The sequence below is a fragment of the Terrapene carolina genome, unplaced genomic scaffold (assembly GCF_002925995.2).
Source record: "Terrapene carolina triunguis isolate 2854851 unplaced genomic scaffold, T_m_triunguis-2.0 Scaffold93, whole genome shotgun sequence".
NCBI classification, from domain to species: Eukaryota; Metazoa; Chordata; order Testudines; family Emydidae; genus Terrapene; species Terrapene triunguis.
In genome coordinates this window covers 22,056,193-22,081,516 of record NW_020664444.1, presented here as the reverse complement: position 1 = coordinate 22,081,516, position 25,324 = coordinate 22,056,193, and the positions used below count along the sequence as shown (strand labels likewise).

Here is a 25,324-nt window from a genome sequence, read left to right as displayed (position 1 = left end):
GAGTTTCTATGCAGCCACTTTATGATTGCCTGGGTAGTTCATGGGAATGTGGCAATACCATTGCCCTTGGTGAACACATTGCCACTGACATTTCTAGTCCAAACTTTTGGACACCTGGAAGATAAAGATTTAATAATTCATGTTGCTTCATCCAAGTTCTCAATTACAACATGATTTTTTTTTTATGGGTGAGGCTTACTGTGAACTCAGCAGAATAGTCTGCAGCTGATCTAACCAAAATGTATTATATCCTGTGGGGAGGAGCCAGAGGACAGGGGTGGGAAGAATAGTGGGAGAGGACAGGGAGGAGAGGGGTGCAGCTACAGAGAGGTTGGGAAATGAGGACAGGTAGTAGGCAAGCCTTGGATTGGTTATTTAAGAAAAATCTGTGTGCAAATTTAGGCATTGCTCAAAGAGAGTAGCGGGAAGGTGATATGGGGAACTTTCCCCCCCCTTTTTGTCCTTTAATAGTGTTAGATTAAATCCTATGGGTGAGAGTGAGTGATTGCAAAAAGCAGTGAAGAGTTCATATATTTCAGCAGCTCTAGGGTTGGCAGAGTAAAGGTATATGTGTGCAAAGGAATGCCACCACCAAGCAACCTGAACTCTGCATTAACAGGTTTGGGGTTTGTTTTTTGGTTTTTTTACGATTGAATTGAAATACTGAATCCCATTCTGGTGTCCACACTTGAAAAAGAACAATGAAAAATTGGAAAGGGTTTAGAAAAGAGACACAAGAATGATTTGAGGTCTGAGAAAACATGCCTTGTAGTAAGAGATTTATGAAAGTCAATCTGGTCTATTCAAGAAAAGGTTAGGGGGATGACTTGATCAGCCTACAAGTACCTGTTGGGGGGGGGGGGGAGAGATTTCTGATAGATTGCTCTTTAATCTTGCAGAAAAATCATAGTGTGATCGAGTGGTTGAAAGCTGAAACTAGACAAATTCAGGCTAGAAATAAGTTGCACATTTTTAACAGTGAAGATAATTAACCACTTACCTAGGGACCTGGAGGATTCACTACCACTTGAAGTCTTTCTAAAATATATGTTATAGCTCAAAACAGAAGGTATGAGCTTGATGCAGACATCACTAAGTGAAGTCTATTATGGAAGTGGTCAGATTAGATGGTTGTAATGGACCCTTCTGCCTTAAATTATGAATCTGGAACTGCTTTTGGAACATGTTCACTTGTTGCATACTGTCTAAACCCTAGGTTGCTAGCTCTCTGGGGAAGGGACTCTCTTTGCACTCTTGCTTTGTAGAGTGCGGAGTATAAATGGGTTCTAATCTCTGTTTGTGGACTTTAGGCACTGCCACAATAAATAATATAAGAATAGACTCGGTTCCTTAAAATCCCTATTCTCCCCCAGCCCCAAATCCTTTTGGTGGCTGGAGAGTGAGTGAGGATAAGTAGGAGCCTACAGCAGAGAGCAGAGTATCTGACTGCACACAGAATTGATGCATGTCGAGGTTTTAATATTTGTCCCCTGCATTTTGTGATACTGACAAGATTTTATGCTCTTGTCCTGGGGGGGTTACTTTGAGCATTTGTGGAATTATTACAGTGACGATGAATAGCAAGTCTCCAGAAATAATGCCAAGCTACACTACAGCTGCAAGAGCAGACTGTCCCTCAGGAGCAGGGCTCTAGGAGCCGGCCGTCTGGCCATGGAGCTCAGGCTCAGTTCTCTTGCTACCCAAGTGAATGGTACCAGCACAAGTCTCTTCCTCGAATCTCGCAGCAGCAGCAGCAGCAGGCGCCCCTCCCCAAGGGCGAGATGGGCACCGAGGCATGGCCTCCCGCGCTGCGCCCCGGGGACGTGAAGAACAGGGGCAGACTGAGGGCAACCCTTTATAGGCAGCAGAGCAGATGCTGTTCTCACCCACCGCTCTCTGTGCGCAGCAGCGCTGCAGGGACCGCGAGCCAGGCACGCGGGCTGAGCGCCAGGGAGACAGAAGCGCAGCGACTCACCACCGGCTGCCGGCCACCGGCGCGACTCCGCTGCGCTCCTCATGGGACCCCGGCGCCTGGCGTTGTTGCTGCCTCTGCTGCTCCTGCTTCCGACGGGTGAGTGGAGAAACTGCGGCCGCGGAGCCGTGCTGCGGGGCTGCTTTAACTGCACCGAACACAGGGGGAGCTGCCTTGGGCCCACTGGTCTGGAACAAGTTAGAGTTCAACAGAAGTGGGAAGGAGGGATCCCCGCGGAGCGGAGAGAGGGAAGCCAGAGTGAAAAGTTCAGGGGGAGAGTGAGAGAAATCACTTCGGTCTTATTACAGTTCTACAGGCTCCTCTAGGCATCGCCCCAGGCCAGATCGGGGCTGTGTTCTCTTTAATTCAACACAAATCCTGTGCTGGACGGGTTCCTACGTACCCTGGGTGTTGCGCTGTTATAATCGCTTGACACTTTCAAATATTATTCTGGGCGAGGATGAGCCGCTTTTTGGGGGTAGGAAAGGGGTGAGGGTAAAGCACGATAATGTGTGTTATTTCAAAAAGAAACAACCAGTTCAAGGAGTTGTAGAAAGTATTTGGGCAACGTATAACTCAGCCAAATGAGGAATGGATAGTCCAGGCAGTAATTGAAAAATGATCTACAACTTCAGAGAGAATATTTGTAATGCGGACACATTACAGTTGGCATTCACAGCTTTTCAGTTTCTTGACTTCTGGGTGGTTAATTGTAACCGTAATATTGCAAATATAAAGTAGTTTTTTTTTTAAAGAAATCCAAAAGACTGTAAAAAGCATCAGTGCTATATGCAAAAGATTTACATAACACAATACTTTAAACTAAAGATTGCAGATCCCAACAAGATATATATTGCAAGCCTACACATTTGTGCATAGCTCATACGGAGTATATATAAAACTATTAAAAATATTAAGATGCAAAGTCAAAACACCCAAAGATTAGGAAATGCCAGAATCAAGATTGCTTGTACGACATTAAGTCAGCCCCCTTAAGTGGGCACATTATGATATAGTCTAATTACATACTATTTTTCCACAGGACCCCTCCCCTGTTCATTGTCCAGAAGGAGCAGTACTCACTTAGTGAACGGTTATTCAATATTTTATTTTCTCCTTATTGCTCAATTTACAGCACACTATTCAAACCCTGCTCTAATAATTCCATGTTCACTTTGATCCTGGGGTTTTCTGTGGTACTCTTTAATATAGCATGAGTGTTTTACAAACATTAATGATTTTATTTTCCACAAACACCTCATGATGGGGAATGGAGGCAGACACACAGAGAGAGAGGGGTCTAAAGTATCAATGGGTTTAGATGCCACACTTGAGACAGTCACATCTAGGACCTGATTTTCCCAAATACTTAGCATTATATAACATTTCAGTTGTTCAAAGCACAGCTCCCATTAACTTCAGTTGCAACTGAGTGCTCAGCACTTCTGCAAAGCAGACCAAGGGAATCAAGTTGGGCACCCACAAAATATGGAGCAGTGTTAATGACCACCTATGAGAAGTTCAGTTTGAGTGACTTTCCTGCCCTAGGAACTCTGTGGCAGAAGCAGGCATAGAAAATTCAATTCTCCGGAGAAGCATTTAACTACCTTAACCATGAGATAGTCCTTTCTCTTCCTGCAGTCCCCTGCCTGATTCACTACACACCTTCCAATTTCTGCAACAAATGAATCAGGGATCCTACAGCCAGTCTCCTTCATTATAGCGTGACTCTACATTACGGACTCCAGCCTGTGCCCTGAATGAGGCAGGGGTCCTGCGGAAAAGAGTCTAAGTACATGATCACTTACTATCATAATGCAAATGCACAGTGGGACTTGAAGGTTCCACTAGGCTTCTTGTCCCAATCCCCCCTGCCTCCCCCCAAACACACACACATCCAGTCTCAAGTCTGGCTCTTGTCCCCTCTGCATTCAAGTCAGATGGCTTCCTTCTTTATGCTACCTGGGCTTCTGCAGGGGGGGCATTGAGAGCATAGGAGAGACAGGCTCTCTCCTCTCAGTTATGGTGCTCATCACCCAGCCAAGCCCACTAATGAGCAACAATTACAGAGAAGGTTCAACTTCTCCAGAAGGCTCAGGCTGGAGTAGCATGCTCAGTCACTCTATGGAGACCGCACATTCACAATCTGGTCAGTACTAGGAGCTGTGAAGCTAAGCATGCATTGAATCTTGAAAAAAAATTGAACTGATAGTATATGAAGTCTCTACTAGGCATGTACAAACAGTTTTCAGAAGTATATAACTTGGCCAATTCGGACAGATTTTCATAGGGAAGTAAAAAGGCATATCCCTGACATAAAGGGCCCCCCTTGCCAAATTACTAATCCCTGCTCTAAAACAAGGGGGTCATAGAGATTTTCAGAGAAAAGTTAATCAGAATTTTTTTTTAAACATTGCAAAACAACAACATTTTCCTGTAGCCTTGATCTCTGAAGTGGCTGAACTATTGTGGCTCAAATGTTTAAAACCAAACTGTGTGTGAGTGACCCCAATATGGAAAATTTCAGCCCAAAGGGTTAAAATTTGGCAAAAGTTGTAAGCAACTGAAGACAGGGTCTTATAGTGGGAAGTGTCAAGCAGTCTTAAGAATAGGCAGTGTTATAATGGGCTCCTGTACACAGGGGCGGCACCAGCTCACAAAGCGTGTGCCTGGGGCGGCAAGCCGCGGGGGGGGGGGAGTGGGGGGCCAGCCGCCATGAGGGCGGCAGTCAGGCTGCCTGCGGGAGGTCTGCTGGTTCCGCGGTTTCGGCAGCGGGTACGCCGAAGGTGCGGGACCGGCGGACCTCCCACAGGCATGCTGCCGAATCCACGTTACCAGCAGACCTCCCGCAGGCGCACCGCCAAAGGCTGCCAGACTGCTGTGCTTGGGGTGGCAAAATACATAGAGCCACCCCTGCCTGTACATTTCTTTAGTTATGCATCACAATTTTATAAAGTTATGCACCTCAGACCTCAGTGTAGATAAAAGTTATTTCCTGTAGCTGATGAAACCGTCTGGTTCAATGGGTGAACTCTACTGCCACTTCCTCCTCCTCACCCTGCTGAGGGGCACAGACCATCTGCAGCAGCACCCTCTGCTCCAGCACAACCCTAATTGCAGCATGGTGCAGAGAGGAGGTCAGGGGAGGGAGGGAGGCGGGACCGGCTTCACTCTGCAGCAGCAATTCACGTCCCTTGGGCTGGCTCCCTGATCTGGGTGTTGCAACCTGGCACACTGGGTTACAGCACTACTCCAGTTTGGAAGTGTTGTAGTGTATTAGTAAAATCAAATAAATGAATTATCTTGTATACAGGATAGGTAAAAGCCAAGTTAGGTAGGTTAAATCTTATAATTACAGTTCTGGTAAATTGGAGATTACAGTTCCAGCATTCTAGCTCTGTCTCTTCAATTATAATGGGCGCTGCCTATATTCCAACATCCCAGTGCTTGAGGTCATAACTGTCAGTCAAACTCTATTCCAATCCTCTCATCTAAGGATCATTTATAGTCTTCCTTTGAAGTCTAAGTATGACCTCTATTACTTCTGTTATAATGACAGATAATCTGTCAGATTATACAATGGAATTTAAAGCCAACATATCCTCCCCACTACATGACCCAATTTTATTTAAGAATGCAGAGGACTCTATTCCAATGAACAATGCAGCTCTTGTTACTTACTGAGTGGTATGTAAAAAAGTTCCTAATGACATCTAGACATATTGTAGTGGAGGTCTATTTTTGCAATAAAAAATAAGGGGGGGCAGCCCTTTGGGATCACTGCCCTCCCCAAAGGGCTGGGGGGCCAAGCTGGTATCCCCAACGAATTCTCACCACCCATTTCACTTTAGTCTTCTTACACTGAACTAACTCACCACTGTGTTTCTACAACTGTATGCACACTATACACGATTATGCAAGAGGCATGTAAACCATTGTAGTAACACTGCAAGTTATAATTGTGTCCTTAGCTCAGTGTAATTATTAGAACAGTTAGAAACCCAGGAAAAACCCTCCCTGCCCCACATCCAGTCCTACTTCTCCCCTGCCAGGGGTCCCAGCAGTGGCACTGGCTCCCCCCATACTGCAGCTCCCTGCCAGGCCAGACAAACAGCCCAGCTTGCACCTTCACCCCCAAAAGCCTGCTGGATCAAGACTTCCTGTTGGTCCACAGCCCCAAGAGGAGCTGCCATGGCTTCTGGCAGGCAGAGTGGCATTCAGGTGCTGGCCAGGCTCCCTGCCAGCGGGAGCCTCCTGTTCCCTCCAAACCCTTCCTAATTTTTAAGCATAGACCAGGCTTAAATAGTCTGGATACTGGCCACTTGCCATCTAGTTTCTTATATTGGGCCTCTTACCCTATATCTGAGCACCTCACAAACATTCAGTTAACGTATCCTCCACAACAGGAGGGAACTGAGGCAAAGACAGTATGGGCTCATCTATGAGAACACTTTGTTTGTGCCAGATGGGGGTGTAAATCTACCTCTTGCTACCCTGCCACTCGTATAGGCAAGCCTTAAGTGCCCAACATCACACAGGAAGTCTGTGGCAGAGCTGGCAATTAAACCCAGATGACCATAGTCTTAGCACTAAACCTTAACACAAGGCCTCTATAGGAGCATGAGATTACCACTTTACTGCGCTCTTAGTATGGTAAAAAAAGCAGCATTTAAACATTAAAAATCTCTAACACTCAGAGTAAAGACAACATTAACAGTTTCAAATAACTGAAGCTTTAAATAAGTGCATAGTGAACATTCTCAAAGATTATTCAGATACTGAGTGAAGTGTCTTGGTTTTTCTTTAGATTCTAAAGGTGCTTTGGGAAAAACCCATTCTAGGAATCGAAGAGGAATCCTTGAATTAGCTGGAGCCATTAAATGCAGCACAGGACGCTCTCCTTTTGCTTATCTACGTTATGGATGCTATTGTGGTCTGGGAGGGCATGGCTGGCCTAAGGATAAAGTAGACTGGTAAGAGAACACGTTTATATTTAACCAAAATACTGGGTTTGCCACAAGAAGGGTAGGGGAGAGAATAAAATAGACTAAATTCTTATCTGATTTACAGCCTATTTAACACTAGTGGGGTGTATAAATGGGGGTAGTATCTGGTCCAGTGGACAAGGTGTAGCTGCAGAGTGCTAAAATTCCATTGCACTGAAATTTGTACATGAGGCTTGGTGTTGAACTCACCTCAATGAGTTGTACTAGCTTTATAGGATGAGTTCACCACTTTGCTACTGTTATTGTTTGATTGAGTGTCCCAGGCTTCATTTTATAATCCATCTTCTCAGAGGAAGTTTTAAAGCTCATCCCTTTTTGAGTTCTGTATATCAGAAACGATGGTAATGTTCTCAAGGATAAAATGCAGCCTTCTTGCCTCTTATAATGAAGAGCTGGAAGGATATTTCTTACCCTTTCCAGAAAAAAAATGTATGGGACCAAGCATAGAAAGTTTAAAAAACCCCAAAAGTGTGCATTTTAGATTTTTTTTTCAAGACACTAATAACAAAGGGAATCTATGAAGGAAAACTGTTGTGCAAACAGACCAAATTATCAAAAAAAAAGTGTATTTATAAATTATACGTGTGTGCGCCAGTGTGGATTCCACTCTAGGTGTGCATACACCTTATGCATGCAACACTGGATTTTATTTGAATAGTGTGCATCTGGGCCACACATGAGCCCTGTGCCTGCAATCTGTTTGGAAGGAAGGTATATTCAAGCAGCCTCACTCCAATTGAGGGTGGCCTCTAGTCAGTGGGCCAAATAGGCAGAGAAAGAGAGAGAGAGAGATTCTTCCTGCCCAAGCTTCCTCACAAAAGTAGAGGAGCCAAGACATCATAAAAAGCCAGTTTTTATGATGGCAGCCAAGTCTATGACCATCATGGTGATCATGCAAAGAGCACTGAGATGCCAAATCTTGGGATATTCCCTTGCAAGGTAGAAGCCACAACTTAGGAACTGACCCTTCAAGTGTTGGTAGCTGTTCAGCAAATGGACTGAGGCCCCTAAGTATAAGGCATTACCAAATTCACAGCTAGGAAGTCTGTTTCCCCTGTGAAATATGGTCTAGGGCCACCCAGCTCTGAAAGCCGAGCAGATAGTGGCAGCTGCTGCCTGGGCATGCAGGTCTGAAGGCATGCCACTGCAACACAGAAATAAGGGTGTAACACATCCTTGAAATGCGCTATTTATGCCACGACCAACCTGCAAAAATTGTGTGATTTCTCTGCAATTTTATGAGACCCCCCTACTTATAGTCACTGAAAGATTCCACAGTGACCCTATGCTCTTCGGGAATCTATGCTCTTCCACCCTATTGAAAGGCATACCCTCAACCACCACACACCAGAGATTGCATACCCAGTTTTACCACAGAGTACCAGACAAGGAAATCCTTTGTTGAACCTAGGGTGAGTCCTTTATCTAGAGGAAATAAAGGGGGCACCAGCCTATACTAGACCTCAGCAGACTCAAATATATACAGCATTACAGGTTCAAGATGGTAATGCTTGCCTCCATCATCCCATCACTCCAAACTCAAGACTAGGTCACTGCTCCAATTTGCGTATCACCATCCATTCGGTCTACAGGAACAGGGCCGGCTCCAGCATTTCTGCCGCCCCAAGCAAAAAAAAAAAAAAAAAACCCCCCACGGCGGCGGCCAATTGGAAAAAAAAAAAAAGCCGCGATCAGCGGCGGCAGTTCAGCAGCAGGTCCTTCGCTCCTAGAGGGAGCGAGGGACCTGCCGCCCCTGAATTGCCGCCCCAAGCACCTGCTTGTTAAGCTGGTGCCTGGAGCCGGCCCTGCACAGGAAGTACTTGATTCATTGTGGGCAAGGCTGCACTTGATCATCATCATCCCCTTTCTACAGGGGAGGCTAGAGTTCTGGAAATGGTGCAGTCAGCATGGAGTGACTAAGATAGCTCTGCACTTACTAGAGGTCAGCAACAACCTGGTGGACTTTCTGAACAGGAATGTGGCAACCAGCCATCAGCAGTCACTGAAGAAATCCAGCCGTAGACTGTTTGCCATGGCAGACAATGCCAAGTGCAGGAATTTCTGCTCCAAGGAGATATGAGCTCTGGCTCCCTTCTAGGTGCCTTGTACAGCAGTCCTTGAGACCACCAAAGTAAATCTTCCCACGAACTCCAGGATGATAGCCAAGCTATGATCATCATGATAGCCCACTACTGGCAGAGACAATTTTCGCTACCAGACCGACATATGCTCAGCCATTTCCCCATATGCCTTCCCACCTGTTCAGATGTTTTCTTAAAACTATGGTCAAATATTGCTCCCAGATCCAATTATTGCTTCCGATGGCCTAGATCACGGGTCGGCAGCCTTTCAGAAGTGGTGTGCCAAGTCTTCATTTATTCACTGTAATTTAAGGTTTTGTGTGCCATTAATACATTTTAACGTTTTTAGAAGGTCTCTTTCTAGAAGTCTCTATTATGTAACTAAACTATTATTGAATGTAAAGTAATTAAGGTTTTTAAAATGTTTAAGAAGCTTCATTTAAAATTAAATTAAAATGCAGATCTTATCAGTTTAGTGTGATCCTTGCCCATGCTTTTCCTTGCTGAGTTTTCAATGTCTGGCACGTATTTGGATACTTTAAGCTGCACACCAGCTTCTGAGTGATCAGTTGTTAACCTCTCTGAACACTGGTGGAGCTGGGCCCCCGGGCCCTGAATATTCCTGGTGCCCAGGCACCATGGGCCCATACAACTCATCACCCCTGCCTTCCTCTGCTACAGGCTTCCTGTGAGACCTTGGGCCAGTCACTCAGCCTGTTTGGATATGTCTGTGCTGCAATAAATGGGCAGCAGCTGGCTCTGGCTCACAGGGCTGAAAAGAGTGATGTAGATGCTCAGTTTCTGAGATCCCAGAAAGGGTCTTGCGTTCAATCTATATTGCTAATTTTAGCCCTGCAAGCCTGAGTCAGCTGACCCAGGCTGAGACTTGGTGCGGCGAGTTTTTTATCACAGTGTGGATGTCTCCTTTGTGCCTTAGTTTTCCCTCTGTACAATGGGAACTGCCCTGCCCTGCATGGCTGCCGGGAGGGTAAGTGTCTTAAAAATAGTGAATTGCTCAGCTACTGCAGTGATGGGGGCCAGATAAGCCAGAGAGTCCAGGGCCGGATGGGACCACCAGCTTATTTAGCCTGGTCTCCTGCATGTCATAAGTCATCAGCAACTGAAATTAGATCAGGTGTTACAGCCAAAGCTACAAGATTGCACAGTGCACTGCAAAAAACGGAAAGCCATTTACAGACAGAACCCCAGGCCGGCAGCAAAGTGCCACTGAAAATCAGCTCGCGTGCCACAGGTTGCTGACCCATGGCCTAGATGTCAGCTGGTTGAGCAGGACTGCTAGAAATTACTCCTTAGAGGTCCAAGAGACTGTTTTACACAGTCAAACCCTCCACTAGGAAGCCTTAATTCTTGAAGTGGAAAAAGACTTTCCATTCAGGCAAGTCAGTGTGAACTCAATGTGAAGCCAGTAGAGGCCCCAATACCAAAGATTCTGGACTGCACACACTGCTGCTGAAGCAAGCAGGCTAGCCTTTTAGATGGAGCTAAAGTCCATCTGGCAGCAATATCAGCATGCCACACCCCAATACAGTCATATTCAATCTTTTCACATTCCATGGTATTGAGATTCTTCAAGGGCCTTCTCCATACCTGCTCTATGGTTAGAGACCCTGCTCCCACACAGAAGCTTGATGTTGTTCTACAGGTCATGGAGCCTCAATTTAAACCGTTAATGTAATGTTTGTTATACCACCTCACCATTACAAGTGTTTCTCATAGCCATCACGCCAACATGGAGAGTGAGAACTGCAAGCTCTCCTGGCAGGACAGCAACATACATCCTTCCATGATGACAAAGTGGTGATTAAACTGCACCCTAGATTCATCCCTAAAGTGTTCTCAGAATTCCCTGTGAAGCAGTCTATTACTCTACGGGTAGTCTTCCCTCAGCTGCACTCGCCAGTAAAGAAGCTTCATACGTGTCCAGGGCCCTGCTTTATTACAAGGACCAAATCTTTCAGGACTTCTGCCTTGGTCTCTTTGTGCCCATATACCTGGTGTGCAGAAATGCCAAGTCATCTAGCCCCAGAGTATCTCAAAGCAGTGGAAATGCACTGTATAATCTGCTATCAGTTGACTGGAAAGCCTCTCCCCAAAATGTCAAGGAATGCTATACCAGGGCCCAGGTGACTTCTGCAGCCTGCGTTAGAAATATACTGATCTCGGAGAGATCTGTAAAGCAGCCATATGCAGCAAGTCACTGACCTTTGTGAAACACTGTGCACTTGATATGGCAGCCAGAACAAATACAAAGTTCAAAATGCAGTACCTCAATCCCTGTTTGACGGATACAGCCAAGATTCCTCACTCTCACCATCTGGTGAGGGTTCTGCTTGTCAGTCACCTACAGCAGGATCCACAGACACATTGCGACCAGGGTCCCAGTGGGGCCAGCTGTGGTCACTCAATTAGAGTGAACTGCAAAGAACGGGGCAGCCAAACCCCCCCAAAGCTGGTGGATATTCCAATATTTAGATTTACCAAGCCAGCATAAAACAGCTTCTTTATTACCTTACTGGTTACGCAGAAGTCCAAACAACACAGTTCTCTTGAAGTGTTCCAGCCTCAGGCCTCCATCCAAGTCAAATATGAGGATATCTGAAAATCTTATTTCATCATATAAAAGAAAAGGGTCTACCAATCCCAAAGGATTTGACACATTACCTCCCAGGTTATTGAATATTCCAGATCTTACCCAAATACATGTTACAGCCAATTTTTATTAACTAAAATTTATTAAAAAAAAACAAAAAACAAGAGTATGGTTAAAAGATCAATATACATAAAATACATAAAATATACATACAGACACGAGTTCAATTCATTGAGGTGCAGATTCATAACCGATGGCTTTGTAGTTGCAAAGAGTTCTTTCCGAAATAGTTCATAGGTTATAGTCCAGGGGTCGGCAACGTTCGGCACACGAGAAGCGGCAGGGGCGAGCGATGTGCTGGCCGCGGCTTCTCGCCGCCCCCATTGGCCCGGGACGGCAAACCGCGGCCAGTGGGGGCCGCGATCGGCCAAAACTACCGCGTCAGCAGGTAAATAAAGCTGGCCCGGCCCGCAAGGGTGCTTACCCTGGCGAGCTGCGTGCCGAACGTTGCCGACCCCTGTTATAGTCCAATGTCCAAATATCATATTCAGGGCGTACCAGCATAACTGGGACCTCAGTCTTGCAACTCAAACTTCTCCTGATGAAGCTTAAGCAGATCTAAGATGACAGAATCAGTACCCAAGGATCTTTTATAGAATTTCATGTGCTCTTGGACAAGTTGGGAGTTCCTCCAGGAACAAAAGGTAATTAGGATAACTTTGAAGGAGGTCCATCACCGGTACTTCGCTATTAAAACCATTTGCTTGTTCCTCCACCATTCACAGCAGAGGTGGGCAAACTAGGGCTCACGGGCCACATCTGGCCCGTGGGACCGTCCTGCCTGGCCCTTGAGCTCCCGGCCACGGAGACTAGCCCTTGGCCCCTCCCCTGCTATCTGTGAGAGCTGCCGGCCTGCCCTGGTGCTCTAGACTGTGCAGCAGTGTTGCTGGCTCCGGCCAGGCAGCATGGCTGCCAGTCCTGGTGCTCTGAGCGGCATGGTAAGGGGGCAAGGGTTGGATAAGGGGCAGGGGGCGGTTGGATAGGTGTGGGAGTCCCAAGGGGCCTGTCAGGGGGAGGGGGTGTGGACAGGGGTCGGGGCAGTTAGGAGACAGGGAGCAGGGGGGGTTGGGGTCCCAGGGAGCGGTTCGGGGCAGGGGTCCCAGAAGGGGGTAGTCAGGGGACAAGGAGCAGGGGGGGTTGGATGGGTCAGGGATTCTGAGGTGGGCAGTCAGGGGACCGGAAGTGGGAGGGGGCGGATAGAAGGCAGGGGACAGGCTGTTTCGGGAGGCACAGCCTTCCCTACCCGGCCCTTCATACAGTTTCAGAACCCTAATGTGGCCCTCAGGCCAAAAAATTTGCCCACCCCTGATTCACAGTATGTTTCAAAGAGAGATGAATACCTAGATATCTGATGTTTACAATTCATTTCAATGCTAGGAAGTTCAGAGATCAAAAGAACAATCAGAATACAGCATAGACAGGGACTGTTGATTACATTGTCGACCCTACTCATACATATGTAAATACACAAAAAACACAAACATTATCTCCCCACGTCTTTTGAGGGTTATTTATTTTACAGGATGTTTAACACTTTCTGCCCATGTGTCACACACATACTTGAAAAAGAAAGTATGGTTACTTACCCTACAGTAATTGTGATTCTTAAGAGATGCTGTAGTCAGTGTGGATTCTCTAACCCACATGCCATTCCTGCTTTAAGTCAAAGCCCATGTAGCTAAGGAATTGCAAGGGAGCTAAGGAAGGTTTGTGGCTGACCCACTCTTTATGACTTAAACTTTAAAGGTCAGAAGGGATCATCATCATCTAGCCCAGAGGTGGGCAGCAAACTTTTTGGTCCAAGGGCCACATCTGGGCGGGGAAATAGTATGCAGGACCCTGAATGTAGGGCTGGGGCAGGGGGTTGGGGTGTGGGATGTGGGAGGGGGTGCAGTGTGCAAGAAGGGGCTCAGGGCAAGGGATTGGGGTGCAGGAAGGGTTCAGGACAGGGGGTTAGGCAGCTCAGAGCAGGAGGAATTCGGGGTGCAGGCTCCAGCCCAGCACTGCTTACCTCCAGCAGCTCCAGGATGGCAGCGGTGTGCAGCAGGGCTAAGACAGACTCCCTGCCTGCCCTGGTCCCACGCCACTCCTGGAAATGGCCAGCATGTCTGGCAGTGGCTCCTGGGGGTGGGATGGGGCAGGCAGCTCTGCCGTGCGCTGCCCTCGCCTGTGGGTACCAACCCCGAAGCTCCCATTGGCTGTGGTTCCCTGTTCCTGGCCAATGGGAGCTGCGGGCAGCGGTGCCTGCAGGCGAGGGCAGCACACAGAGCCCTCTTCCCCCCCCCGCCTCCCAGGGGCCACAGGGACATGGTGCCAGCTGCTTCCGGGAGCAGCGCAGGGCCAGGAAGCCTGCCTTAGCTCCGCTGAGCCATGAGGCTGGCAATCCCGCAGGCCAGATTGAAAGCCTTGATGGGCCAGATCCGGCCTGCAGGCCGTAGTTTGCCCTCCGCTGATCTAGCTTGACCTCCTGCATATTGTAGTCCACTCACTCCTGTAATAGACCTCTAACCTCTGGCTGAGTTACTGAAGTCATCAAATCATGATTTAAAGACTTCAAGTTAGAGAGAATTTGCCATTTACACTAGTTTAAACCTGCAAGTGACCCGTGTGCCGCATGCTGCAGAGGGTCTCTGCCAATCTGACCAGGGGAAAATTCCTTCCCAATCTCAAATATGGGAATCAGTTAGACTGTGAGCATGTGGGCAAGACACCAGCCAGACACCTGGGAAAGAATGCTCTGTAGTAACTCAGAGTCCTCCCCATCTAGGGTCCCATCACCAGCTATTGGAGATGGTTGCTGCTAGCAGTGGCAGGTCAGCTATATGTGATTGTAGGCCTTCTTCTCATATCACCCCCTCCATACACTTATCAAACTCTGTCTTGAAGCCACTTGTTTTTTGCCCCCATTGCTCCAATTGGAAGGCTGTTCCAGAACTTTACTCCTCTGATGGTTCGAAAACTTGGCCTAATTTCAACAGTAAACTTGATGGCCAGGTTATAGCCATTTATTCTTGTGTCCACAGTGGTGCTTAACTTAAATGAATCCTCTCTCTCCGTGGTATTTATAGAGAGCAATCATATCTGCCCTCAGCCTTCTTTTGGTTAGGCTATACAAGCCTCTCCTGTCGGTTTCTGGTAAGTCTTTCAATGGTTCCCCAGCTGTGCCCCAGAATTTTCAGCTTGGCTTCCACAGTTCTTCACCATGTTGTTTTTGGGCAGCCTCATTTTCACTTGCCTTCAAGTGTCCATCTTATTGCTACTTTAGTGATGGAATCAGTTTCCATCCGAAGAACATGGCCAATCTATCTTCAATGCCTCCTGGCAATGACAGTGCTCATCATTGGAGGAGCTTTGTCGCTGCCCTAAACACCAGAGGCGTAATGGGAACATGATGATGATGAAAAAACAAGCCAACCTCATTGAGTCGCCTCTCATAAGGTAGGTTTTCCATTCCTCGGATAATCCTAGTAGCCGTTCTCTGCACCAGTTGCAGTTTGAATTCATCTTTCTTAAAAGGTGAGACCAGAATTGCACACACTATTCCAGATGAAGTCTCACCAGTGCCTTGTATAATGGTACTAACACTTCCCTGTCTACTGGAAATACGTCACCTGATGCATCTTAGGACTACATGAACCTTTTTTCATGGCCACATCACCTTGGCAACTCAGTCATCCTGTGATCAACCAACACACCAAAGTCTTTCTCCTCTATCACTTCCAACTGCCATCCCCATCTTATAGCAAAAATGTTTGTTAGTCCTTAAGTGCATGACCTTGCATTTCTATTACTCCAGTTTTCAAGGTCATCCAGATTTTCTTGTATGATATTCTGGTCCTCCTCCATATTAGCAATACCTCCCAACTTTGTGTCATCTGCAAATTTTATTAGCACACTCCTGCTTTTTGTGGCAAGGTCAATAATAAAAAGAGCACCCCCCCTCACCCCCCAAGATCATCCCTGAGGAACTCCACTAGTAACCTCCCTCCAGCCTGTCAGTTCATCTTTCAGTATGACATACTGAAGTCTCCCCTTTAACCAGTTTCTATCCACCTTTCAATTCTCATATTAATCTCCATCTTCTCCAATTTAATTAAATATTTTCCCCATGTGGAACTGTATCAGATACCTTACTGAAATCCAGATAAAGGAAATGCAGAAGATCTAATATCTAAAAAAAAGCAGTTATCTTCTCAAAGAAGGAGATCAGGTTGGTCTGGCACAATCTACCTTTTGAAGAGCCATATTGTATTTTACCCAAATTACCATTCACCTCTATGTCCTTAACTACTTTTTCTTTCCAAATTTGTTCCAAGACCTTGCATATAATTGAGGTCAAGTTAACAGGCCTGTAGTTGCCTGGATTACTCCCCCCACCGCCTCTTTCTTAAAAATAGCAAATATATTAGCAATTCTCCTGTTACAGGGAGTTTAAAGATTCATTAAAATTCCTTGCTCTTGGATTTGTATGGAAGCACATAAGCACAAGCATGCATAGCCCCAAAGACACTATGAAAAATAAGATCTGGTTACATGAGCATGAGTGGTTACAGTGGGATCCATACTGATGTTAACATCTTAAACGACACTTGGTAGTAACCATACTACCAAGTAAACACCTACAAAATGCCTCCTAAAGATCATCATTGGGAATATGAATCTACTAAGATACTCCCCTCCTCTGCATTATCTGTTGCACCCCAAATTGGGGATGTTGGTACCCTAACAGTAAATGGTATTGTAACCAACAGGAAAGCAGAACTTTATTTTGAATATTTCTTTAGGGCTAGAATATACAAACAGATCACATTTTAAACTCCTTTGTTGTACTGAAATCTTGACTACGTGGAGTAAATTTTATGATCCTCTGTCTGGATATTTGAAGCTATTGAATGCAACTTCTGACATTTATTTTGTAGACAATTTTGTGGAAGGTAATTGCTATTTTAATTACTAAATTAAGACTACAGATGGAAGGAAGAGTATTCCTCTTTTCTTGTGGTCACTGTAAGCTCAAATCCTTCATTCTGGTGTATATTTTTTCAGATACTATAAAGAGCCCCTGGTGGCAAGCCAGCTTCCGGCTTATAAAATATGGCTAGCTATTTGTGGTATGGGTTTAGTGGGTACACAACTTGCCTTCTTTTGTCTTCATTTTTAAGACATCTTTACAGAGCTTCTCAATTTGGACAGCAATTAGAAAGTACAAGACCTTTATGCATACTTGGGTTTCACAAAGGGCAGCTGCGTTCTTATTCTCCCTGTTTTATTTCTTGAAGTTTTGATGACATCACTACAGCTATGTTACTTTCATAAAATCAAAAGTAAGACATAGCAATTCTTAAACACACTTCTGTATTTAACCATTTGAAACACAAATGGATTAAAAATTAATTCCCCAACTTCAGCTAGGCAAAGGCTGTTTGTTTTTCCATAAACATAATAAATGTTAAGTCCGTGAGGCACCATAATCTAGTAGTTAGAACATGGTGCTGGGAACCATGGCTTCCTGGGCTATATTCTGACTACCTCAGTCCTGCTGAGGGAGTTTGGAGAGGTCACCAATTTTTTCTGTGCTTTGTTTCTTTATCTGTCAAATACGTATATTTACCTACATCACAGGAGCATTGTGAAACTTTGTTTGTGAAGCACTTTGCAATCTTTAGATGAAAGGTCATGTCGAGCTGCCAAGTATTAGTTTAACAAATTTTAGCAAAATAAATAAATAAAAATAAAAATCACTTGTTTATTCACTGTTGGCAGCAATTTGTGAAATCAAGATAAAAATAAATTCTTGATAGTGCTGAGAGTCAAAGCACTACTTTTTAAATCTTTGTAGGTCCAGATCCTAAAAAGTGAAACATGCCAATCTAAAAAAAATCATATACGCACTGCAATACTATATTTGTTTGTCACCAGACGAGACCAGATGTCATCACTGAGCAAAAAGGGCTCACTAACACATCCTACTCTCCATCTGAGCAAAAAGAGTGTATCAGTAACTATTGCATAGTTCAGACTCCAGAGTTTGTAGCAGAGCCTACAGCCCCCTAATTCCAGACCCCCCCAAAATGTCCCCAGTTGTCAAAGGTAGTTGCAAGAGTAGTGACTCTGGCTCAAGAATCGAGAAGGTTTATGAAATGCTAGCAATTTTACAATAAAATACTCTTTCCTATATAGCTTTTCTATATTAGCTGTGCTAATTATGAAGGCTTTAAAAAAAAACAGGAAGGGTGAGTCACTTTGAGTTACCCCCAAATTTTTTCTACATTAGCAATTCAATTTCACTCATTAAATGACACTTAACAACTTAATTCATCAGTGTTGTCCAAATAAATCCCAATTAAGCAACAATTCTGCTTTTATTCTGATTATACCAGGGGTGGGCAACTTTTTGGGCAGAGGGCCACATCTGGGTGGGGAAATTGTATGCAGGGCCGGGGCAGGGGGTTGGGGTGTGGGAGGGAGTGCGGGAGGGGGATGTGGTGTGCAGGAAGGGGCTCAGAGCAAGGGATTGGGGCAGAAGAGGGGTGCGGGGTGTATGAGGGGGCTCAGGGAAGGGGGTTGGGATGCAGCAGGAGACTCAGGGCAGGAGGTTGGGGTGCAAGAGGGGTCCTGGGTGTACAAGGGGGCTCAGGGCAGGGAGTTGGGGTGCAGGAAGGGTGCAAGGTGCAGGCAGGGGGCTTAGGGCAGGGAGTTGAGGTGCAGGAGGGGTTTGGGCTCTGGGGTGGCAGCGGCACGCACCGGGCCAGGGCAGGCTCCTTGCATGCCTGCCCTGTCCCCAGCCCTGCGCCGCTCTAGGAAGCGCTGCAGCCCCTGGGGGAGGGGGAGTTGGAGGGCTCCATATGCCCTGCCCTTGCCGCGCCTCCAGGTACCTCCCCCGAAGCGCTCATTGGCTGCGGTTCCCCATTCCCGGCCAATGGGAGCTGCGGGGGGCGGTGTCAGGAGGCAAGGGCAACGCACAGAGCCCTCTGCCCCCCTGCCCGGGGGCCGCAGGGACGTGGTGCTTGCCATTTCTGAGAGCGGTGCAGGGCCCATGCAGGCTGGATCCAAAGCCCTGGGGGGCCGGATCCAGCCCGCAGGCCATAGTTTGCCCACCCCTGGATTATACAGTAGTCATGTCTGTTCACTGTATGGCCATACACTCTACAGGTATTGCTTGGTTCTCTACCACAATTAAGGGACAGTGTTACAGCTTAAGTAATGTCTTTATTTAAACAATACTATTTCATAATAGATCTTACTGCATTTCTTATCTTGATTAGTAATAAAAACTAAAAATGGATGCCCTTAACTGTGGCAGACAACTGTGCCAGTGTACTATTATACTGCACACTTATTTTCATGGTGTGTAGTGTACATACCCATGTAATCTCCTCCAGGTATAAACAGCAATGGAGACAGTGAGGCAGAACTTAGGCAAATAAAGACACACCTGAAGGGAGTATGTAGCTGAGTGTGTGGGGCTGTGAGCCATGTAGGATACGTACTCCACTACATACCTGCACACTTCAGACTTGTCTTTACTCTACTTGCCTAAGCCATGCCTCACCAGATACATTGCTATTTGTAGCAATGTAGCCTCCAGCTGCCTGCCCTCTGCTGAAGCCCTTCCTCGCACTGCAGGAAAAAGCTCTGGCAGTGGGGCAAGGCTCTGCCAGCTCCCTGATGCTGGACAGGGGAGCTACATATATGCACTACCTGATACCAAAAGTGGTGTGTAGTGTGGACGTAGCTGTAGTGTGATTGGGCCCTGTCACTGGGCAGTTTCTTGGGAGACACAAAGGTCACTGTGATTAGAGAATACTGCCAAAATATCCTGATAGGATCATTTGAGAGCAAAAAAGTACACACGCAGCTAGATTAGGTACTGTGGATCTTAGATATTGTACTCGTTTTCTTCAATACTGGTTTAGGATATATGAATAAACATGGCGAAAGAATGTTTAAGTGCTATACTACATTAAAAGCCAATTATCTATTCTCTCATTAAGACTCTTGACTGGATCTAGAAGAATTTGTTCATGGAGACATTTAGTGTTTTGTAGTTGCACAGTCTATGTACAGTACACCCTTGCTATAATGCCCTTCATTATTACAAACCTTCCGCTAGAACGGACCTGGTCCCTGGATCCCAACTACAGGACAGTCTTTTTATTTATTTATTTATTTTTTAAGATGTTGCACATGCCTGCACAATTTTTGTTCAGCATCACGTTAAGCCCAAGGGCAGAAACTAAGGAATGGGCCCACATCCAGCCTCCCAGGGCTGAAGCCAAAGCCCCGCTGAGGTGGGGGCTGACAGCCTGGAACCCAGCTGCTGCAGGGGCTGACAACCTGACCCTCTCTACGATGGCTGAAGGTAGAAAGGTCACCTAAAATCACCTTCTGTGACCAACTCCTAGCCTTAGTTATCATCATTATTTTATTAATTAAGCTAACTCCTTTATCTAAGGCGACTTCATTAACTTACTCCAGCAGTTTCATTCCTTTTGATTGTCCTTTCGCTATAACGAACCCCTGGCTATAACAAAAAGGCATGGATCCCAACAGGTTTGTTATAGTGAGAGTGTACTGTGTTAATAGGAAAAGCGTGCCAACAAAAGCATTACAAACATTATGACCACACAATATTATAGTGAGATAAACATAAATCCATCTTTTTATTGCTGTCAGGTGCTGCTTTAAGCATGACTGCTGCTACAGTAAGGCAGAGCAAGCAGGCTGTAAGCCCAAGATACAGAGCTATAATTGGGAATGTGAAGACAATGTTGCTGTGTGTGGTGAGTAACTAATTAACTATTCTCTTTCTGGCACAGGTCCCTGAAAGAACACCACAATGCCAGTCTGCCACTTGTAACTTCCTTATTTTGTCTTTCTTCCTTTGTTTTTGGCCCTTCTTTCTTTGCACCATTTCTATTAACACTCCTAATGCTTCTAAATTTGTTCATCTCTAAAGTTTTAGCTTCAGTGAGTTTCAAAATAACCACAGCTTTAAAGTGAGGGAATCACATGCTGTACATAGAAAAATCAGTAATACAAGGCAACTTTAAAAAGTTAATCACCAATCACATACAATTTGCATTCTGTCATGCTGCTAGAACCACACTATGCTACACTGCTATTGTCACAAATGGAATCTTCATCAAGAGAGCCACTGCCAATAGTAGACTCAGAAACTGAAGTACTTTCAAATGCATCTTACAATTTACACATAGCAGAAAATGCTTCTCCACATCTGAATATTCAAAATGGACATAAGCACATCTGGGATGATTATCATTTCTATGCACTGTAGTACAGGGATTCTTAAACTTTTTCCATTCTTTGCCTATTCTCCTCTCCCTCCCCCCCCAAAAACAAGCAAAGAAAAAGGAAGGGAAAAACAAACAAACAAAAAAAAACCCTTCATAAGCCACCTTTCCTCCCAGCTACCCATTTCCTTGCCACTGGGTTCTCAAAATGTTTCACACTGCAGCCTAATGGGAAAGGCTCCACTTAGTCATGGCTAGAATTTATGAACCACTGCTTTAATATATGTAATAATGCGGTACGTTACTAGGTTTACATATGGGAGCAATATGCCCATAGTGGGTTTTTTTGTGGCCTATCTTTTTGAAAATACACCTCTACCCCGATATAATGCTGTCCTCAGGAGCCCCAAAAAAATCTTACCGCATTATAGGTGAAACCGCGTTATAGCGAACTTGCTTTGATCCACCGGAGTGCGCAGCCCCACCCCCCCCGGAGCGCTGCTTTACTGCATTATATCCGAATTTGTGTTATATCGGGTCGTGTTATATCGGGGTAGAGGTGTACGTAGAAATTTATACTTCAGAATTCCTTGGGTCATTATTTTCTTGCTCACAGCACCTTGATGTGTTTTTCTTCCATAAGATTTAAACTTCAATACATTTGCCAAACTATGGGAGGGCAGAAGAGGATTGCTAAGTAATGACATGACCAGCTGGAAAAACCATGTAAAATTAAGAAAAGCAATCTGGTTAAGCAATCTGATCAATAGCTACAGTATGTCGAATTGATCACGTACTCATTTCCTAAATTAATTCATCAGGCCCCCTGCAGAAAAATCTCCCATGGATATCAGGATAGGAATTCATTGAGCCCTAAAATTCAGATAAGGAAAACTAGTGTGAAAGAGGAACTACATGGGATTCATATGCATGTTCAACAAAAATGCTGCTTAAACAATTTTTTTCAATGCACCAGAGTTTCAGCTGTAAGCTTTAACATACCTTCAAGAGGCAGAATAGAATTACAATGAGTACTGTTCAAGATTCCTTCTCTTGGAAGGAAGTCAAGTTATTTCCCTTCAGCCGCAAGAATTATCTTTAGTGGAGAGCCAGAAACAAAGATTGAAATATGGGAACTCAAGTTATGTTAAACAGAATTTTGCTCAAATTAAATCAAAAGTAATGAAATTAGAAATGAAAGACTTCACTCAGATTGACAGCACACAATAAGATTCAGAGTGGATTTTGCTGTAATTAGGATTTAACCTCCTTCCCCACTCCAAACATTTTTCTGTAGAACTTCTCTCTCAATTTTACAACAGTAGCCAAACATTACAATATAAATTGTTTCAGTAATTCTGCAGTGTGTATTGTATAACTCCTACAGCCACAATTATTTTATGTATCATTTGTTAAATCTTTGCGGTCCTCTCTCCCCATCTCTACCTAGTTTATTGCTGAATATCTTAATTGCAGTTACTTTGAAAACGACTTAATTTAAAGAAGTCAATCTTGGAGGTCATTAATCCTTCCTGAAGACTCCCGCAAAGTTTTTATACTTGCTAATGGCAATTCCAATCACTGAAAAGAGCATGTGTGTTGATTCTTACCATTATTATTGTTACCAACTTAATTTGATACACCTAGAGGGAAGCATGCTTTGCTATCGTACACCTGTCCCCACTGTAGATTAGAGAAGATTATGTTTTTCTATTCATGTAGCTAAATTTTGTCACAAAATTGGTTTCTGGCTTCGAGAGGTGAAGATTGGGAAAGGGAGGAGACCTTTCTAATACCAAGTATACACACTATGGAGACTGGAAGTTAACAGATAGTAATTTTTGTTTAATATCCCTGTCCAGCTTTCGACCTTTCATTTGGTCACCTGACCCCCTATTTTTATAACTGTGCACATAATAGTAAAGCAAAACAGAAGCTGAAAAGATTATTCTGTGATTAAGTTTACAAAAAGAAGGAAGGATTAAGCCCACAAAAGTTGTAAACTTAGTATTAGTGGTCTCAGCAAGTTTAATTCTACCTGCTTAAACTAAGTTTTTCATTACAAGATTACATAAAACTGGGCAAACAACATGCTGTAGTATTTGACAAATTTTAAGACAAAAAGTTACTCACCTGTAATTGTAGTTCCAACTGTATTGCCACTGCAGAGGTAAACCCTGGGAGCAAAAACCCTGAAGCCATCTAGAAAGCAATTACTGTTGGCACCACACAAAAATATGGACACTGATATGAAACAGGAAGATGTCTCCCCAGTAGGTTTCTTACTGCCACTTACTCCTTCTTACAAATATGACGTTTAGCCAATAGAAAAGGCACATTTTGAATTTAAATTTGCTTTGCTCAGGTGCATTTGAGAATTAGTTTTAGTCTAGCATATTTAAATGCATGTAATGCTGCATTGGGGGACATGTCTAGATTATGACAATTGGTCATGTTTAAGATAAATTTAAAATAGTGCATTAGCTAATTAGTGCTTGTGATCACCTTTTTTAAAAAAAAGTTTTAAACCGTTTCTACACTAGGATTAAAAATGTTAACCAACACATTTTAACCATTTTTTAAAAAAAATGTGATTTTCCTACTTTAGTCTAAAAGTAGCCTGCTAGTAACAGCCAAAATAAGTTAACTGCATGCTCGTGAGAGGCAAAATATTAAATTTAAGGTGCTGACATGCCAGAAAGGAGACAGTTTGGGGTGGGGGAGGGAAAGGGAGAGAGTGCTGTTCTGCATTCTTCTCATTTAAGATCTTGTCTATTCTACAGATGTAGCCTGCCCTGAGATCTAACATGGTTATGTTTCAAGCACAGTTCAATATCATAGCATGGACTAGATTTTAACCATGCTCCACAAGACTGGGCTGTTACTGTGCCAACACCTTGGAGTGATTCAGGGGCAGAGTTAAAGATCCACTCTACACTTCTCAATTCAACTTTAACGGTGTCAGAAGCCACCTGATATAAGTGGGTCCTCCAAGACTGTTGTACTTGCTCTCTACAGGTCACCGTATACTACAAATACCTGATCGAATACCAGAGTTGGAGAAAATAAAGACCATGTTACTGCAACATGACAGTTACAAACAAAACCTTTGTGAAAGACACAGAAAATAACTTTTTGTAAGGTTAAATTGCACCTTACACACTATGTTCAACATCCTATTTAACGAGTCATGTTGTAAAATGAGTGAGTTAAGTTTACTGTAGAAGTCTTAACACCTTTGCAACTCAATTTTATAGTACATAAGTCTAACTTTTAATGTTGCATCTTTTAAAAGGGTGTTAAATACATACAGAGAATGAAGAGACACTTCTCTCTGACTAGAGCAGAGGAGGATACAAAACAATTACCATTACTCCTTTCTGAAGAGGAGCTAAAGTAATAAAATCCCTCCATAAGCATAAGAGGATTAAAGAACTCCTCACTGAGGGTTTGCTCCTCCCAACACTGTTAGCAAAATTAATTTCTCAGCTAAAATGAGCTCTGCAGATGGGATTGCTCACAAATCCCCTCCCCTCTCCTCCCACTATCTCCATCTGCTGGGAGGTATCATCATCATCTAGGTTCAGTCTAGCCCAGTAATTTGGGAGAATTCTGGTTTACCATTAACCAAGTACAGCAAAAATTTCAAAATATGTAAAGAACAGTAGAGGAGGAAAGAAATCACAGTTGGTTAAAGTAAAAGGCTTGTTATAAAAATTAAGATGTTACAATTTGTACAGGAAACAACATTCAGGACAATTTTCTGACTACTACATTTACTGCTTATTGTTACCAATTGATGTTCTTTAATTACTTTAAGAACCATTTGTACTTGGTTTTCATTTTCTTTTCCAGATTCACTAGAAGACAAATGCCAAAAAATAATGTGTGAATGTGACCGCAAAGCTGCCAAGTGTTTGGCTAAAGCCCCTTATTACCCAAGATACATTTTCTGGCCAGATTTTGTATGTGGTAACAATCACCCAAAATGTAAGTTTTGGTGAGACAGAAGGACACTACTCTAATATTTATAAAAATCTGTACGTGCTTTTGAATTTAAAAAATAAAATTTCTATCAAAAATGATGATGGATTTTTCTTCCAGCAACGTTCGTGCAGGTCTAGTTTTCATAATGCATAAGCTAAAAGGAAATGTTGTGGTTCTTAACAGCTGGGAAACTGTAGCAGCTTTCGTGGACTGAATATCAAGAACGATTTTATCAGAGATGTCTAATAGTCTGTTAACCTTTGTCACCACAAGCAGCAATGGAATGTTAACTATGGGGAAAGCCTCTAGAACACCAGCTTTCACTGTATTATTCACTGCTACTCATTTTTCTT

The 25,324-nt window shown here is 44.3% G+C and overlaps 1 protein-coding gene and 1 long non-coding RNA gene across 2 annotated transcripts in view; one reads left to right on the top strand and one right to left on the bottom strand.

Annotated features, from left to right (window-relative positions):
• Positions 1-2,056, bottom strand: part of LOC112119233 — a 45,243-nt gene extending 43,187 nt beyond the window's left edge. The window contains exon 1 of the long non-coding RNA XR_003369736.2: positions 1,976-2,056. This is a non-coding gene — a long non-coding RNA (uncharacterized LOC112119233). The remainder of the gene's footprint in view (positions 1-1,975) is intronic.
• On the top strand, positions 1,894-25,323 carry PLA2G10 (phospholipase A2 group X). The gene is made up of 4 exons (XM_026650644.2): positions 1,894-2,071; positions 6,780-6,945; positions 20,407-20,513; positions 24,840-25,323. The coding sequence occupies exons 1-4, from the start codon at positions 2,017-2,019 to the stop codon at positions 24,986-24,988; spliced, it is 477 nt and encodes a 158-aa protein (XP_026506429.1). The 5' UTR covers positions 1,894-2,016; the 3' UTR covers positions 24,989-25,323.
• Position 25,324: the final 1 nt, after the last annotated feature.